The sequence below is a fragment of the Scardinius erythrophthalmus genome (assembly GCF_964197995.2).
Source record: "Scardinius erythrophthalmus genome assembly, chromosome: 6".
Lineage (NCBI taxonomy): Eukaryota > Metazoa > Chordata > Actinopteri > Cypriniformes > Leuciscidae > Scardinius > Scardinius erythrophthalmus.
This window is the reverse complement of record NC_138226.1, coordinates 25,951,967-25,969,884: the sequence shown is the minus strand read 5'-3', so window position 1 is coordinate 25,969,884 and position 17,918 is coordinate 25,951,967. Positions and strand designations below refer to the sequence as shown.

Below are 17,918 nucleotides of genomic sequence, written 5' to 3'. Positions count from 1 at the left end.
TGAGTACATGATGACAGAATTTACATTTTTGTGTGAATTATTCCTTATAAATACAGTAAGCTGAGTCTTGGATAAAACTAATTCTATATCGCAAATCATATCGATACATCAACAATACAAATGGTCGCATTTTTATATTGCGAAATCTCAATATAACTATCGTTACACCCCTACTGACCGGTATTTCTGCATGGGTAGGTTACAGGAATAGTGTCTCATAGGGTCAGATTCCCTTTAGTATGCGTTTAGTTACTATTGAACACTTACTATGTGTTTCCTTTTATAATAAGTGGTACAATTACTATTGCTCTTAGCGAATTGAGCAAACGGTGTACAACAGTTGTTCTCAACTAGGGGTCTGGGAGCCCTAAGGGGCCCTAAAAGGGGCCCTAAAAATTATATTTCTTATTTTACATTTTTCTTTCTTTTAAGAGGCACGGTTCCCATGGTCTTGGGAAAACCTGGATAAATGAGGAAGCTTAAATTTAAGTGTTATTTCTTGACCTGAAAAACTAGAGATGCTAGAAAAACTCATAAAAAATAATAAAATGTTTGTAGGAAGAGAGTACAAAAAGAATGCATTTTCCAAACCATACCTTCACTTTATCCAGATGCTCTTAAACCTATTACAATGATTTATTTTTTAGAGGAGTCGGGACAGGACATGAGTCATTTGCCCGTACGTGTCACATCATATTCGTAAACAAACATGGCTTTGGAACATGTAAGGTGTGGGAGTAGCGTGAAGATTGACCATGGACCACGCAAAACGACAAACCTCCGGGGGAATCTACTTTTGTAAAAACAAACACAAGGTTAGTTACGTATGTAACTGGTTCTGTGAATTCTGGATGACCGCCAGAGGTGGTGCTAAGCACCAGTGTATTATCGCAGCGCCAGCCAGATAGGTTATGAAAATATAACAGCAAAGTTCCGTCATGAAGTAGGCTGAGTCTCAAGGGTATAATCCGCAGTTGCCCGGTGCCCAGCCTCGGAATGTTTTCCCGCGCATTCCAAATCACAAAGAACTGAATGTCATCCATTAGTGCTTAGCACCGCCTCTGGAATCTTCATCTGGAATTCACAGAACCACAGTTACAGTACATACGTAACTAGCATTCTGTTTCATTCCTCCTGACCACTAGATGCGGTGCTAAGCACTAATGGATGACACATACAGTACAACACAGTTATGAGAAATAACTGTCCACGACACCCAATGGTTCAAATGGTGGTGCACAAAGGAATTTGAGCACGAGCAGTCCCACACAGGAAAATGCATTAAACAAACCGCCTTTGAATACTTTTGTTAGAAAATTACTAACAAGGTTATGAGATCCCAAAGAAGGACCATCAACTGGAGCATAAGCAGATATGGCGGCAGCACACACTTTTAAGGTAGGAGTTGCTTTATTGTCTTCTAATAGATTTTGTTAGAAACTCTTTACTTTTAGCGCATTACAGTGAATTACAATTCCTTGATCCTCACACCAAGAAGAAAAAATCCTCAAGCCAGCAGCATGAAGCCTGTTGAAGTAGCCCTGGCATTACCAATGGTGTTGATTACTGCTGATTCACAACCACAATTACAGTGAACTGGACCCATTGGCCAGACCCAAAGCTGAAGACGAGCCAAATCTGGAAGGCAAACACACCCGTTTGGCGGAGAGAGGTTCCCTCTGAGATTCTTTCTGATAGGGAGCTGTCATGGTTGGCCCTGCAAATGATTTAGATTGGAAGAAGAGGAAACCATGGTTTGGCTGGCCATTGAGGTGCAACTAAAAGTACTCTGTGTTTTAAGAGGGATATTCAGTATAATGTCTCCCATAGAAGTGAAAATGGAGGGAACGCATACAGCAGGCAACATGGCCACTCATGGGCTAATGCATCCTGTCCCAGTGGGCTGGACTTCTCAGACCTCGCAAACCATCCGTTGCAATGAGTGGTCAGTTCTGATGCAAACAGGTCCACTTCTGGCTTGCCATATCGCCCCATTCCCCCGGAAGTACCAGGTCCTTGGACAGAGCATCTGTGATTTGATTGTATGTGTCTTGGAAATGAACCACGCGTATTGAAGCCAGTCGGTACAGAGACCATCTGACGATCTTGCAAGTTGGCTGTAAAGATGCGAGAGACTGGTGCCACCCTGATGATTCAAATGAAAGACACTCAATGCGTTGTCTGACCGGACAAGCATATGCTGGACGGCCTATCAAAGCTGAAAAGAAGTGTTGTAGCGCTAGGTACATTGCCCTCAATTTCAGTATGCTCTTCAGTCCCTCTATGACCCTCTTCTGTCATAGTGGCGTCTGAAGTTGAGAAGCAGTGTAGTGATGCCATCGTTGAGAGTGTCCCAAACTCATGAGTGACATGACTCAAAGTCAATAGAGCTGTCTATTGGAACTGAGGCACAGAAGGGTCCACATTCGACGGCCCTAATGTGGAATCACAGGCAAGAAGCAGCTGCCAGATAGTATTCTCTGCTCAAGTTACATAAGCTATGGACTCATATGCTTTCAATAATGCGTCAGTATGTCTAGTTCTTATTGCTTCATCATACAATATCACCAATGCTGCCACTGGCTGTTTGATCTCGGGTGCCCGATTCCCATGATGGAATCAGCCTCGGCCATTGAAGCTAGAGTACAGGCTGTCTTTGACCTCCTTCTTGGCACATTGGAACCTGCAAGTGCACTGGAGAATTCTGTCATGAAGTTCACACACGATTGCATGGCAGGTTCCACCAATTCTTCACTATAGAAATGCAAATTGCACTCATAGAAAGGACATCCAATTCCATAGTACACAGAAGTTGAAAGCCACCCTGATCCACTGGTGTAGGTATGGCTGATACTGGGGGTTGTAAAGATTAAAGAAGGCATTTCATCTCTGCCATTTCTGAAGAGAGGGAAGCAAAAGTCTTTGACCGTAAATGTTCAGGTGTTTTTCTCTTTGTTGGTGGTGTGCCAGTCGTTGGTGATGCATAATACTTTTGAACTTGCAGTGGGGCTAAACCTTGTTGAGCTAGGCTAACAGACGACTCTTATTCTGCAAGGTGAAGTTGTCTCTCTAAAATTGGTAGCATACTACGGTGCACACACAGATCAGTCAAAGTATATTTTAGCAATTGAATCCATAAACACTATGGGCAGCGACCGTGTCCATCATCGGATAGAAGCATATTTGGGCACAATTTAGAACTCTGAGGAAAGCTGGAGATAAGAGAGGCACGGGCCGTGAATCTATCAATAACATGTCCTCGGTTAGTACTGCAGGAGCTAAAACAGTGAGAACATCAGCCCGGAGAAGTCAATCGTAGATAAATTATTTGGTTAGGACCGAACGAATTATAATGCTGATAAAACACTAAGAATCGCACGTAAAACGGATCAAAAACTGGCCTTCGGATGAAAGTTTTATCTCAACTTTCATTATTGCCCATAAATAGAAACACTGTACTGTATGAGTTAAGAAAACTGGCCTTCATAATTACTGTCTACACATGTATCCAGTGACACTGAAAGCCACTCAGTGGCCTAATGTAGTCTCGGAGAACGAAATGATGAACACAAGGTCCAAAGGCACATACTGAGATCATTGTAGCAGTGGCCCTTATTGTACACAGTATGCTTTTCAGCTGATTGATCTTCCGTTAAACATGAATTAATAAATTGGCAAGTCATAAATGTCTTAACCTGACCCATTACAAAATGTCATGGGAATTTAAGTCATCTTATACATGTTTTGACTAAGGTCCTGATTATGCTGTCCAGGACCAGGTCTAATGCAGGGGTGTTGTGAATACACAGCCACTCACAGACGCAACAACTGTGACTCTCCTCCCCCTGTCTCACGTTCAGCCCTCTGCGTGCCTGGGCCGGCTTTCTCTCCTGATTTAGATTGTGCTCTGCACTCGGACGGGAGTACAGCTGAAGTATGCTCCGGTCAGGCCAGCTCAAGCACTGAAAACGTTTGCGACACGGTGGGACACCAGAACATGGACCCCCTGACAGAGGTAAGACCCACAGAGCAATGTTTCTGATGAGGTGCATCTTATTCCAGGAACTATTGTGACAGCTTAAACTTGAAAACATTATAATATCAATGTTTATCTTGATGTTTGCTGAAGAATGAACTAAATTCAATCAACAAACTGTGTTGATGATTCAAAATGAGTGGATTCAACAGATAACATGCATAACTAGTCTTTCTGGTTGCTTTGCACATTGTGTTTATGTTTGAGGTTATTTTTGGAGATCTGAACAGTGCGTGGAGACAAGGCCTCTGTGTAGATCAAGTTCAGGGTGAGGTAGAAATATGTAGCATGAAAACATCATTATTTCTGATAATAATTAACTATATGCGCTTTTCCTGAAAGAAAGAAAGAAAGAAAAAAGAACACTGATTGCACGGCAGCAAAAGAATAGTGTTAACATTTGAGTAAAGTTTAGACTTTGCTGCATGAGATTGGGTAGGTTTGAATTAATTGTCAGAAATATAATATATCATTAAAATGTTATATGCAACCTGGTTTATCTTTCTAGTCATACTGTGGAGATAATAGACCCTTCTCTGTGTGGTTCTGTTGCAGGATTACAGTTTTATTTGCGGTTAAGCAACATCACAGTCACAATCCATTATGGGATTCGGCTGTAGGCACAAGGCCACAGCTAATATACAGATCAACAACATTATTGATGCTGACATTTTCTTTTGATATTTTTTATTTAATAGTTGGTTACATAAGGTGATGCTATGTCCTCATCAGTTCTCCTGACTGCTTTTTTGAGCATCCATGTCTTGAAAGTCCATGTCTTCTCTGTTTTAGTTCCCCTTTGTGGAGGATGAGGGGCTCACCATGAAGAGGACAGGTATCTATCGGTATCTTTTGTGCACCCTGTGCGTTTCTTTACATTAACATTTAACCATTTCTTAGCTAGTCTCTGAAATTCTGTCATTCAATCCAGTGACTTATTTTATTGAGTTATTTATTCACTTAGTAATTTAGTTTTTAAAATGTAGAGGTGTAGCTAATGTGGATATCTCAAATATCACATATTTTGCTTCAGTTCAATTTTCAGTTTTGAACTAAATACCAAAGGTGATTATAAAATCGTTTTCTTTTTTCCAGAAATGGTAAGCCTAAAAAGTTTATCAACTTGTCCCCTTCAAGGGGGTTTAAGACTAAATCCAAAAACCAAGCAAAAATGGCTAATTTCACTTCTTTCTCTATGACCAATGTGATTATTATTATGTTTTAGTGTCCCCAACTATGACGACCACAGAAATGTGAGAAGGCGCTGCTTTCACGCCTTGTCGTAATTACGAGATGACAACACATGAAATTCTTCTCGGAGTTGTTCATATCCTTGGGTTTGGAATTATGGGGTTCTCTCTCTGTCTGGCAACACTATCAATTCCACTAAGAATCTGCAGCGGTCCCGTGGTACAAGTCAGAGCTCCCTGAAAATTCTGAGATTACAAGTTGTGATCAGTAGTTCTACAAGGACGTGAACACTTTTTACAAGTCGAAATCTCGTAATAACGGTATTTCCGGCATGGCGTGAGTGCACCTAGTGTCAATCACTGCTACCACAAATCTACACAACATCACTATAGCTACCTTTGGTCCCAAATGTGAAGTAAAAGCTCACTCTAGCTGTCTTATATTGTTTAACCAAAAACAAATTTCTTTCTCTATTTCTTTTCTGACAAATAGTGTTACTCCAAGTCAGCGGCCCGAGTTCGAGTCCCGACTCGTGGACCTTTCCCGATCCCTTCCCCCGTCTCTCTCCCACCTCGCTTCCTGTCAACTCTCTACTGTCCTGTCACAGTTAAAGGCAAAAATTGCCAAAAATAAATAAATAAAATAGTGTTAATCCATGAATCTTCAGTAAAGAGAAAAAATCCTTACTGGGGAGATTTTATGCCTTGATAAGTGTGATTGATTTCTAAATGAAACTACAAATATGTTAGTTTTTGAATAGGATGTATGAGTGTAGCAGGACTGTCCCAGCTGCAGACTGACCGACCTGCAGCAGGGGTCTCCCTCTCTGTCTCCCTCTAAAGAGCCTCTCCAAGACCCTGACTCAGACGTGTACGCCAAGTTCTTCATGAGTCACTGCTGCTACGATGCCATTCCAACAAGCTCCAAACTGGTCATCTTTGACACAACACTGCAGGTGTGCTTATGTGCTGAAGTCACATCCCTCACTACAGTGTTTTAGATTGATTTACATCAAAAATATTCATGTATATATATTCCAGATTGAAATGTTCAGAGAGCATAAACAGTGAAATATGTGAGTGATGTGTACAGGTGAAGAAAGCATTCTTTGCAATGGTTGCAAACGGGGTCAGAGCGGCACCTTTATGGGACAACAAGCTGCAGTGTTTCGTAGGTAAGCAAAAGTTAGGGTTCTGCTGAGCCTGTCAAAGTGTGGTTGGTCAGCTGTGAGCCTGCATCAGATTACTGAAATCTTATAATGTCACTGCAACATCCTAACCCATGTTAAGGAAAGCGAACATCTTTCACATATGCTAAAACACTCAGCAATCCCATTAAACGGCTATGTCCCAGCTCTACCATCCGTTTAATTTTGGTCTTATATGTAGGATAGTGGATGACATTTCTGCTCCTTCAGGGATTTTTCTGGAATGCAGTGGTTTCGTAAACAGTTGCTCACAATAATCACACAAATCGCCTTCTACAGATGATCAGCTGCTTTTGACTAAATCAGAGCAGTGACCCTTAAATGCATGTATGTTTCTCCAATTATTATTACATATTCTGGTATTTTGCGACCCAGATATATATCTAACATGGATGGATCCCTACATGACGCGATAATATAAAACTCCTGATATTAGTGTATTGCTCTGCAGTAATCGATCAATACATCATTAAATGTATCAAAAGGCATCATAAAGACATTTAAATGTTACAAAAAATTCTGTTTCACATAAATGCTGTTCTTTTGAACTCTCTATTCATCAGAGAATCCTGAAATAATGTATTTCCATAAAAATATTAAGCAGCATAACTGTTTTCAACATTGATGATGATAATAATAAATGTGTCTTGAGCAGCAAATCAGCATATTAGAATGATTTCTGAAGGATCATATGACACCAAAGACTGAAGTAATGGTGCAGAAACTTCAGCTTTACCATCACAAGAATAAATAAAATTTGTGTAAAAGTTTGTTTTTACAAACAAAAAATGAAATTTGTATTATATTAAAAAACAGCTATTTAAAATTGTAATAAAATGTCAAAATTTTACTGTATTTTTGATCAAAGAAATGAAACCTTGGTGAGCATAAGGCTTCTTTCAAAAAACCTAAACTTTTGAAATGGCAGTGTACAAGCGAAGATTCATCATGTATACATACTGTACGTATGTGTGCTGACACAGCTTTGATTGATCATACTCAACACCCCGTCCTCTGCGTCCGTGCCAGCGTCTAAGTTTAGTGTGGCTCCTGGGTGATGGTATCTGGTGGGAAATGGCAGGGTAGAGCTTTAATCCCCTGAACCTTCTCTGGGAGTAATAATAGCCATGCTAATGAGAAAGCATATCCTCCTACTGAAAGGAAACTTGGGAGCAGGAACGTGTTCCACTTTCAGTGCATAGTGAGAGTTAGTTTGTTTATGGTAATGTTAGCCTCTTGGTACTTTAATTTCAAGCTGTAATTTGCTTAAGAACTTAAGTTCAGAATTGTCTGGTCAGCTTCAGATCAGCTTGTGTGAATTAACTGTTGTATTTAAATCTGAGTGCTCCTGTTTATGTTGTCCTTTTGCTATTTCTGTCTTTGCAGGGATGCTCACCATTACAGACTTTATCAACATTCTCCATCGTTACTACAAATCACCCTTGGTAACCACTATCTAACACCTTTTTTCCCCAAATTTAAAGTCCCCCTGTAGTCTTTGATCACCAAAATTACATATTTAGGCGTTTTTTCCTTTAACAAAAATTACTTCATGTCTTAATATGAATATGCAAATTAGCCCCGCCTCCACTCACTCACACCAGCTCAGAGATCCACTCGTTGACGATCACACTTTGACCTGATTGGTTACAAGGTAGTTTGTGACGTCAGAAACACCAGCGATTTCAAACCGCGTTTTTGAGACTGTCTTTGGTTCGCTGCAGTTTTAAGAAGAAAATACTCATGACTTATGAATTTGCACATTGTTTGTCTTAAAGCATATTAAAAACACCACATAGACATATAAACGCTTGATTTTCACCATTGGGGGACTTTAGATAAATATAGGGGAAACTGGGGCTAGTTGTGAAAATTGTTGCTGAATAATCCTCATGGTATCGATGTGTTCTCATGGCTCCAAAAACATTTCAACCATTATTGCATAAAAAACATAAGATATAACAAGCGTACATTGACCTTTTTGAGCGTTGACATTTTATAATGTGACAAAAGCTTTCTATTTCAAATAAATGCTGTTCTTTTGAACTTAGGTTTCCACAAAAATCAAGCAGCACAACTGTTTTCAACATTGATATAAGATAAGATCATGTTTTTTTTCTGTTTTAGGTTCAGATTTATGAGCTGGAGGAACACAAGATTGAAACATGGAGAGGTGATTGTGTATATTTTTAAGGATAAATATGTGTATGTATTATTGTAATGTTTTAAATTTTAAGCTCTATGTTTTCCCTCTTCCAGAGATCTATCTACAGTATTCTCTCAACTCCCTGATCAGCATCACACCTGAATCCAGGTAAACCAGGACTTCTACTGCACTTTGGTTGCTTTTTCTTTTATCTTTCTAGTGACGAAGAGTTGTGTTTTCTGTTGCCAGCCTCTTCAAAGCCATTTATTCTTTACTGAAGAACAAGATTCACCGGCTACCCGTCATAGATCCAGAATCAGGGAACGTCCTCCACATTCTCACCCATAAACGTATCCTCAAGTTCTTACACATCTTTGTAAGAGCTTTTATGTTGTTCTCTTTATATAACCTTGCATTAAATGTGCACTCAGTCATTTTTACCTCATTAAAAAGTATTTTATTTATAAATGAATAAAGAGTAATACTATTTAAAATAATTTCCAAACATGTGAGATGGCGACTTCAGTCATATGAGAAGCTCAATAAAAGCTGCCTAAATTTACCGTTTTTCTGTGAATTTTCATGGGAGAAATAGTCATTTTAATAGGAATCCACAAAACAGAGAATTTCACTAAAGGACAAATGCTTTCCCCATGCAGATTTCTCAACAGGTTTGAGTTCACCTCAATAACCAGCACTGTTATTGAACAAGTTAATCATGGCTGACTGCAATTTGTGTGTGTATGCCGCCTACTCGCCACTAGGTTTGCTATCAAAAGTAAATATTTGCTATCAAAACATAACCCAATCCACTTTCAACCCAATCTCATGAAACAATGTAACTCTATTACAAGGTGGCAATTTCGAATTAATTTGCACAATGTTAATTATACTGAAACATGCAATTTTTAGGGGGAAAAACATGACAGTCCACCCTTAACCCCACTTCTAAACCTAACCATCAGTGAGAAGAGGTGTTTCCACCTCTGAATAATAAATACAAAAGGTAATTGCAACTTTTTATCTCACAATTCTGACTCTTTTTTTTTTCTCACAATTACAAGTTTTACATCTTGTATAAACTCTAGCAATTGCGTGTTATGAAGTCAGAATTTTCTTTTTTCCTCAGAATTAACTTTATAACTCGCAATTGCGAGAATTGTGATATAAGCTCTTGCAATTGTGAGTTATGAAGTCAGAATTTGCGAGAAACTCATTTATATCTCGCACTTCTGACTATATTCTTTGCAATTGCGAGTTTATTCACAGTTCTTAGAAAAATGTCACGAGATGCAAACTGGCAATTGTAAGAAAGAAAATTGAGGTAAAAAGTCGCAAGTCGTTTTAAGTGAGGCGTAAGCAAATGAGATTGAAAGAATTCATACGAATTAGCCACCAATTCGCCAAAACGCAAAATAGTTATGAATTGCCATGAGAGTGTGTTGGTGTTACATTATGTTGACTGTGACCATAGCTCTGCACTGAATGTTGAATATTTGCTTTATGAATCTCAGGGCTCTATGATCCCCAAGCCACGATTCCTACAGAAGCGGATTGAGGAAGTGGAAATCGGAACATTCAAGAGCATCGCGACTATCAAGGAGACAGAAACAGTTTATGACGCTTTATCAATATTTGTAGAGCGACGGGTTTCAGCCCTGCCCGTCATCAACGAGCAAGGTATTGAGTACAGCTTGTTTGTTTCTCTTCAACCGAAAGTATATTTCATGTGTCAAGTGGTTTCTGATATTTTTCTTTTTATTTAGGAAAAGTGGTGGCTCTTTACTCCAGATTTGATGTCATTGTACGTAGACTCAAATCCACACCTCTTATTTTAGTGATTGTGTTACAGATGACTTTCAGATGTACAAAACAAAGCTTAAAGTTGGTATTATGAGCATACATGTTTTCCTGATTCTTCAACAGAATTTGGCTGCACAGCAAAGCTACAACAACCTGAACATGACGATGCAGGAGGCTATTCAGGGCCGCTGGTGCTGCATTGAGGGGGTGCTGAAGTGTTACCCTCACGAGACCCTCGAAACAATCATCGATCGCATCGCTGAGGCAGAGGTATTAGAACAAATAGTTGCCATGTTACATGACATTGAGCACTTTGGAATTTTGTCTTAGAAATATACAGAGCTACCACAAAAACGGAAATTAAATGGCATCACTGTCGAAGAGTAATTAGCTGGTGAAGTGGTTTTACTTATTGTCGAGCTAACAAAAGTTATCATGAGAATTGTAATGTTTGAAGCGGATGTCATAACAAATGCATAAATCCGTAAGATCTTAACTGTGGAATACAAACCGGAAGACAGAACACAATGAGCGCGGCGCTGAAACGGGGTGGGGCTATATAAGGTCTATAGCAGTGGTTCTCAAAAGTTTTAGAGTTATGTACCCCCTGAGGCATCCTTTAACATCCCTCTGCCTACCCTCTCTCTGCAGTCACACCTTTTTCAGTAAGCAACAATATTTGTCCCCTTAAATCTATTTTTCGATTTTGGCGGGAAGTCACTGTCTTTATGAGTGAGTCACTGAGTCATTCATTCACTCATGAAGCAAGTGGCTGTAATTATGAATGAATCATTGAATCATTGACTCTCACGATTTGATCAAAGCCGCAGATTTCTTCACAAACACTGCTGTGTGCTGCTGTTCTGCTGTGGCATTCGTTGGACCTATTATTTTGTTGCAAAAAATACTGACAATACTGTGTTTAAAATGAACATCACTTAATATTAATAAGCCTACCTTTCGTTTGTTGAACTGTTGTATAAAATTAATGTCACATTTGCAATCGTGTGGATATTCTTATAATGTGATCAACATTAAACACAGGAACTCACACAGGGTATGTTTTTGTATCGAAGAGAGTTTGAATTTTAAATTGATCTCTATGCACAGTCTGTCTATATATTTGTTCTTGTAGCCTATGGCAAGCCGTTTTAACATTTAATCCTTAAAGCCTACTATCTATTTTCATGCTCTACTTATTTTTTAGATACTGGAACTCATTCATTAGATACTCGTACTTATTCATTAGATACTAGTACCTATTAAATAGATACTAGTACGATTAATTAGCTACTAGTACTTATTCAATAGATACTAGAACCTATTTATTAGATACTAGTATTTATTCCAAATGTTACTAGTAAGATATTTTTATTTTACTAGTAAGATTTTTATTTGAACTCTACTCTCTAAAAAAGCAGTTGTGACTAATAAGATAAGAAATGTTAGTAGTTACAATTAAAAAATATTTTAGTGTCTAATATAGGTACTAGCGTCAAATTAAAAGTCATTATATACAATAAATATGTACTAGCATGTAATGAATACTTATTAGTAATATTTAAAAAGAAACATTGGAATAATTACTAGTCATAAATTAATAGATGATATTAAAATGAAATATTAAAATGATAATACAAAACAGAATAGCTAGTTATCTATTAATTTGCAGATATCTTCAACCTCATAAGGAACTAGTAAGAAAATATTAAGATATATCTTCTTTCAAATTGATTATTACATAAACATGAGTATACTCTCAACCACCCAATCAGAGTTCATATGGTAATGCAGGCTAAACTAAGGCCCCGTTTACACGTACATGGTTATTTTGAAAAACGGAGACATTTCCCTTCGTTTGCGCCCTTCGTTTACACGCAAACGGAGGATTCGCCAATGAAACCGATTCTTTCTAAAAACTCCGGCCAGAGTGGAGATTTTGAAAATCTTCGTTTGCACGTTTGCATGTAAACAGAGAAAACCGGAGTTTTAGGTAGCGACGTCACAGAATGTGACTATTTTCGGGATTCTGATTGGCTAAGGTGGGCTTGAGCTTCTCGTTACACTGCCACCTACAGGTTTGGCATGCTCTTGACAGCATATACACAGGTTCGTGTGCACGATGTTATTTTTGAAAACGAAAAGGGGTGAAATGTCCGTTTATGAAAATAGCCACCTACGTGTAAACGTAGCCTAAGGCTATATAGAAGATTGATTTTTCGTAAGTAACTGGCTTTGTTGCTTTATTAGCTAATTGGTTAGCATGAACGCAAGGAGAGATACATGTTTAATATGACATTTATTGTTTTGAATGTACAGTTGGCTATAATAAAAACTTAACTGCCAATAAAAAAAATCCAAACAACAGTTAAGTAGATCCAAAAACCAGTTCACAGCCACCAGCCAAACAACCACAATACCTAGAGATTGGGACTTTTGGAGAGCATTCATAATTCCTTACAATCAAAAATTCTAAATATTAAAGGGATAGTTCAGGATTTTAGACATGAATCTCTATAGCTTCCCCATAAGCAGTGTGGTGCATTGACCATGACTTACCCCCGACAGCGTCCTGTGAGCCGAGCTCCGGTCCAGTTTTGGTCAAGATGAAATTAGTCCGGCAAGTTTGCTGGGGTCACGGCAATAAAGCTTTTTTCTTCTCAAATCAATATGTGTTCAAAAGAGTGATATATTTGCATCACTAAAACGTTGTCTATGGAGAGGTCAGACCTCGTAATGGCTTGGCACTATTTTCTCCCCTGTCATATCACTGCGCGCTGCCGCTACCTACAGCCAGCTGCGCAGGCGCACACCACTTTTTCAGTTGTTCGGCAGTGTTTACAGCAGTGTTTACGTGCTCAGAACAGCTACACGAACGAGCTAACATAGCTACTCACCAAGAGCGATCAGTTTGTACAAGCTTTGTAGAAAATGGTGCGGACTTGTGACTATCCGGACTGTACAAACAAAGATGTGGCGCTTTCTCCTCACACATTTCAAAGATTTCCTGTGGCAGATGTTGCTCTGAGGCGACATTGGCTCAGTGCTCTGGGCTTCAATGTGAACACCAAACTGGCGAAGATAAAGAAGCTTCGCATTTGCAGTGCACACTTCAGCGACGACGAAGTGAATGTTGTCATCGTCGCTGCTGTAGTCAGACATGTTATCGTTCTCTTTACGAGCTGTAAACAAAGTGACACGTGTGCGGCTCCCAGCTGGCTGTAGGTAGTGGCAGCGCACAGTGATATGACGGGGAAGAAAATAGTGCCAAGCCATTACGAGGTCTGACCTCTCCATAGACAGCGGTTTTGTGCTGCAAATATATCACTCTTTTGAACACATATTGATTTGAGAAGAAAAAAGCTTTATTGCCGTGACCCCAGCAAACTTGCCGGACTAATTTCATCTTGACCAAAACTGGACCGGAGCTCGGCTCACAGGACGCTGTCGGGGGTAAGTCATGGTCAATGCACCACACTGCTTATGGGGAAGCTATAGAGATTCATGTCTAAAATCCTGAACTATCCCTTTAATCTGCGTCTGAGAATGCGAGTTGTGTCAAAATAAGAGTATATATGCACTATAAAACATGTCTGTTCATTTTTTTTTTTTTTACTCTAATACCATTAAAAAGGTAGGCTATTATAAAGCCTATTATAGTTATTATAAAAACGGTCTTGTGCAATTCAGTTGTTGCTGGCCTTTAATAATAATGTAGCCTGCAGCAGCAGGTTCAATTACAACATCAGTTGAGAGAGATTTTCTTTTCTTTATCCTCTCTTCTCCTTCCGTTTCCTGTCATCTCTCTTTGATATGTTGTTGGTTCAATAATATTCAACATATTATTTGCATACTGATTATTTAAATAGTACTAGTATCTAGGTAAGATAAGGATATCTTTGATCTAAAATGTTACTAGTAACTAAAAAATAAGTTCTAGTTCTATTTTTTCCTTAACAAGTTGGGTATAATTAAATACTAGACACTATTGGAATAAGTACTAGTATATTTAAAAAGGTACTAGTACCTAAAGAATAAGCACTAGTAGCCAATGAATAAGTACTAATACATAATGAAATAGATACTAATATAAAAAAAACAAGCACTAGTAGCATGAAAATATATACATGTAGGTTTTAAGGATTAAATGTTAAAACAGCTTGCCATAGTTCTTCGTGCTAGTAAATAGTGCTAAATCCCCACTTTTACAAAGGTACATTGTCAAGAACGGCAGTATAGCACGATTTGCCAAGGCAGCATAATCTGCACGCAACCTATCATATACACGTCGCTTGTGTGAATCCAGTCAGCTTTGACCGCAAAAGATGAGGTAATTTGATCGGATGTCATGTATTTACGGCATTTTACCTGATAGAAATACATGCTCAGTTTTAATGTTATTTTAAGCTGGAGAATTAGAATTAAAACTCAGCATTTTGTTTGCATACCCCCTTCTGTCACCTCACGTACCCCACTGGGTACACGTACCCCCGTTTGTGAACCACTGGTCTATAATATTCAAGAACTGATGGCTTGTTTTTAATCGCATCAAGTGAAACATGGCTTCTACTGTACACTGACTATGGTCCACATGCTCTTTCAGGTTCACCGTCTAGTGCTGGTGGACACAGAGGATGTGGTGAAGGGAATCGTCTCGCTCTCTGATTTGCTTCAGGCACTGGTTTTGACTCCAGCAGGCGTTGAAGCACTTTTCTGTTAACACCAGTGGAGGGCTTCCTTGCCACCATCATCCTCACTTCCTATCCTCTCTTAGCAGGTAGGCAGACTCTGTCTTTCTTTATTTCTCTCTTTCTTCATCTCTCAGATGAACATCCCTCCATTTCTGCAAACATCTCAGTATGTACACTCTCAGATAAATGGTAGAAAAACTGTCACTGGGTCTAAAGGTACACATTTCAACCTTATATTTCTACCTAAAGGGTGCATTTTAATAACTTAAAGGAACATATCGTTAAAGTGTACATTTTACATCCTAAATGGTATATATTACACTCTTAATTTTTTTTTAAAAAGTTTCCAAAAGGGTTTTTTTCCTCAGTGATGCCGTACAATAACTATTTTTTGGTTCCCCAAAGAACCTTTCAGTCAACTGTTCTTCAGACCTTGTGTGTCCTGCATTTTCTTTTCTTTTTTGCTTATCATTTTGCCTTGTGTTAATGCCAACTGCATACATTTTGGACATTATTTTAATTGGAATTTTAACATTTCATTTCCTTTTATGAATCTATTTTGGTACACAAAATGGTTACACTAAGGACCTTAAGGACAAAAATGTCCCTCACTGAAACCCATTAAAATGGCCATTTTTAATCCCAGGGTCATTTAACTATATAATGATGCAGTCTTTATTAATAGGCTTTCATTCTGTTGACAAGGCTTCACATTTTTTACTATTTTTTACCAGATGGTTCCATTTTCTTAGGTTTGGCCTATAAAGCAAATACTTTGCTATATTTGTGTGGGTGTGTTGGTATGGATGTCAGAGTGTGGTTTGTATGTGTTTGTGTGTGCGTGTGCTTGTGCTTGTAATATTTGAGAGTAATTTGTGTGTTGAGCATGTAATTTGAGTCCTAGCAGCTAACAGTTTATGAGTTCAACATGTTTTAAAAAATACACATTTCATATATATATATAAAAAAAATAGAAATCATTTCAACTTTCAATTTTTTTCAAGTTCATTTTCAACTTAACAATAATCTGCCAAGGGTCTTCTTTAAAATGAGACTAAAGTCTGTGCTCCAAAGCCTAGTGTAAAGAACATTTTAATAATCTGAAGAAACTTTTTCCACTATAACCTTTTGTGCAATGGAAAGTTATTTATGAAACCATAGATGCCAATAAAGTGCCATGTTTTTCTGAGAGTGTATCTGTTGTGTTATTTATGTCTGTTCTGAAGTGCATGGACTATAGCTCTTTGGAGACATCTTTCATATATCCTTCAAGTATTTGTTTCCAAAGAGAAAGAATATTCCTATTACTGTGACCAAAAACGCATGGACATTAGCATAGATCACGTGTTACTGCGATTGCAGGAACATTTGTTAATGAAGAATAAGGAATAACGCTTGTTCTTACATGATTTTGTTTTCCAGAATTTTGTCACAAAGCAAACCATGAGCCTTGAAGATGAATGCTCGAAGACAGAAAGTGTAAATATTTTTAATGTTGCGAGCACTTTGGGATTTGATGTTTCACTTTTAAACATGTCTAATCTTATTTTGCAATTTTACTTTTATATTTGTATAATTTATTATAGAATTAGAATCACACACTCATCTGAACTGTGCTAGTTCTATGTCAGATAAAACTACAGACATTAAGCATGTAATAATGATAACCTTCCGGCAAAAATCTAATTTTATAACATTTTTGTTATAAAACTTCTTGACCCCTGATCCTCACTTTGTAAATAAACAGATTATGTAATTTAGTCATAAATTTCACGGTGGTGTTTGTGCAGACTTACTTGTGCAATTGTGCGAAATAACACTGTAAATCCACTGTTTAATTCAGTGATTATACTGTGATATTATTTTGTCAAAAAGGCAAAGTTGTCCTGGTAAAAGATTTTCTCAAAATGGCTTTTGACTGCTTTGAATCTGTGATTCCAGATGCACCAAGATGGCTAAAGATCTTTCCTCCTCTGGATATAGACATTTTTGTGATAATATATTTAAAGTTTAATAATTGAGATGGGATATGGGTAAGGTTTTTGGTGGTATGATTAGGTTTAAGGATGTGTTAAGGTGTAAGGGAAGGGTCAACAGTATAATTATAGATGTAATTACAAAAATGAAGTACAGCTGTAATTTTATACATGTATTTTTAAAATTCAAGTACAGTGTAAAACATGCATGTACACAATAAGGGCATTGTATAAAATGATTAATTTAAATCTTAGCACATAAAGACACTTACTGTAAAGTGTGCCCCACTAATCAATAAGAACACATTTTAACTTGAGGCAAGTTCAGGCTTCACGCTTTTAGAAAACCACTGCTCTAACAGCATGGAAACAAGTCAGACTGATTAAACTGCCTTACAGAATATAACTAGCCTATTTAAAAATTATATTATTTAGACTACAATAGTAGTTCTGATCAAAGGCTTATAATATATATATATATAATCTGCATAATTTATATATTTTTAAAATGCCATTTGTAATATTTTATTTTCATAATATTTTGATACATGAAAATAAATAATTCGACCTTGTGATGACAAATGTTTGAGTTGTTGGTCCATATATTTACCAGAGGTGGATCCTTGTACATCCTGCTTTTCACTGTCAGCAAACAGTGTCACGCACTTATGACTCACTTACCACTTCAACCTAATTTGCATCAATTGTGTTTCAGGTTGAGTACTTACATTTATTTCAGTATATAGCTAACACCTTTGAAATTAACTATTTTAATTGCTACTAATATTTTTAATCACTTGAATTATTTGAACTATTGAATACTTCAATGAAAATGACTCGAGGCATTGCCACTTAAAGTGAATGCTCT

General features: G+C 37.8%; 1 protein-coding gene across 6 annotated transcripts; it reads left to right on the top strand.

The window, feature by feature from the left end:
• Nucleotides 1-3,840: 3,840 nt before the first annotated feature.
• On the top strand, nucleotides 3,841-17,622 carry prkag3b (protein kinase, AMP-activated, gamma 3b non-catalytic subunit). Of its 6 annotated transcripts, none has more exons than XM_081368350.1 (13): nucleotides 3,841-4,015; nucleotides 4,829-4,871; nucleotides 6,042-6,182; nucleotides 6,320-6,401; nucleotides 7,821-7,879; nucleotides 8,562-8,607; nucleotides 8,694-8,748; nucleotides 8,830-8,956; nucleotides 10,095-10,260; nucleotides 10,347-10,384; nucleotides 10,507-10,653; nucleotides 14,987-15,160; nucleotides 16,497-17,622. In XM_081368350.1, the coding sequence occupies exons 3-12, from the start codon at nucleotides 6,114-6,116 to the stop codon at nucleotides 15,101-15,103; spliced, it is 906 nt and encodes a 301-aa protein (XP_081224476.1). In that variant the 5' UTR covers nucleotides 3,841-4,015; nucleotides 4,829-4,871; nucleotides 6,042-6,113; the 3' UTR covers nucleotides 15,104-15,160; nucleotides 16,497-17,622. The 6 variants fall into 6 exon arrangements, with proteins under 6 accessions (XP_081224476.1, XP_081224478.1, XP_081224479.1 ...); XM_081368352.1 differs by having other exon boundaries at nucleotides 3,910-4,015; nucleotides 6,039-6,182; XM_081368353.1 differs by having other exon boundaries at nucleotides 3,910-4,015; nucleotides 4,829-4,899; nucleotides 6,070-6,182.
• The last annotated feature ends 296 nt before the right edge of the window (nucleotides 17,623-17,918 follow it).

Bases quoted from the DNA above. Each gene is read 5' to 3' on its own strand.
- prkag3b (XM_081368348.1), top strand. The intron at 8,749-8,829 runs GTAAACCAGGAC...TTCTGTTGCCAG, and splicing joins AGCATCACACCTGAATCCAG to CCTCTTCAAAGCCATTTATT. The intron at 10,261-10,346 runs GTATTGAGTACA...CTTTTTATTTAG, and splicing joins GCCCGTCATCAACGAGCAAG to GAAAAGTGGTGGCTCTTTAC.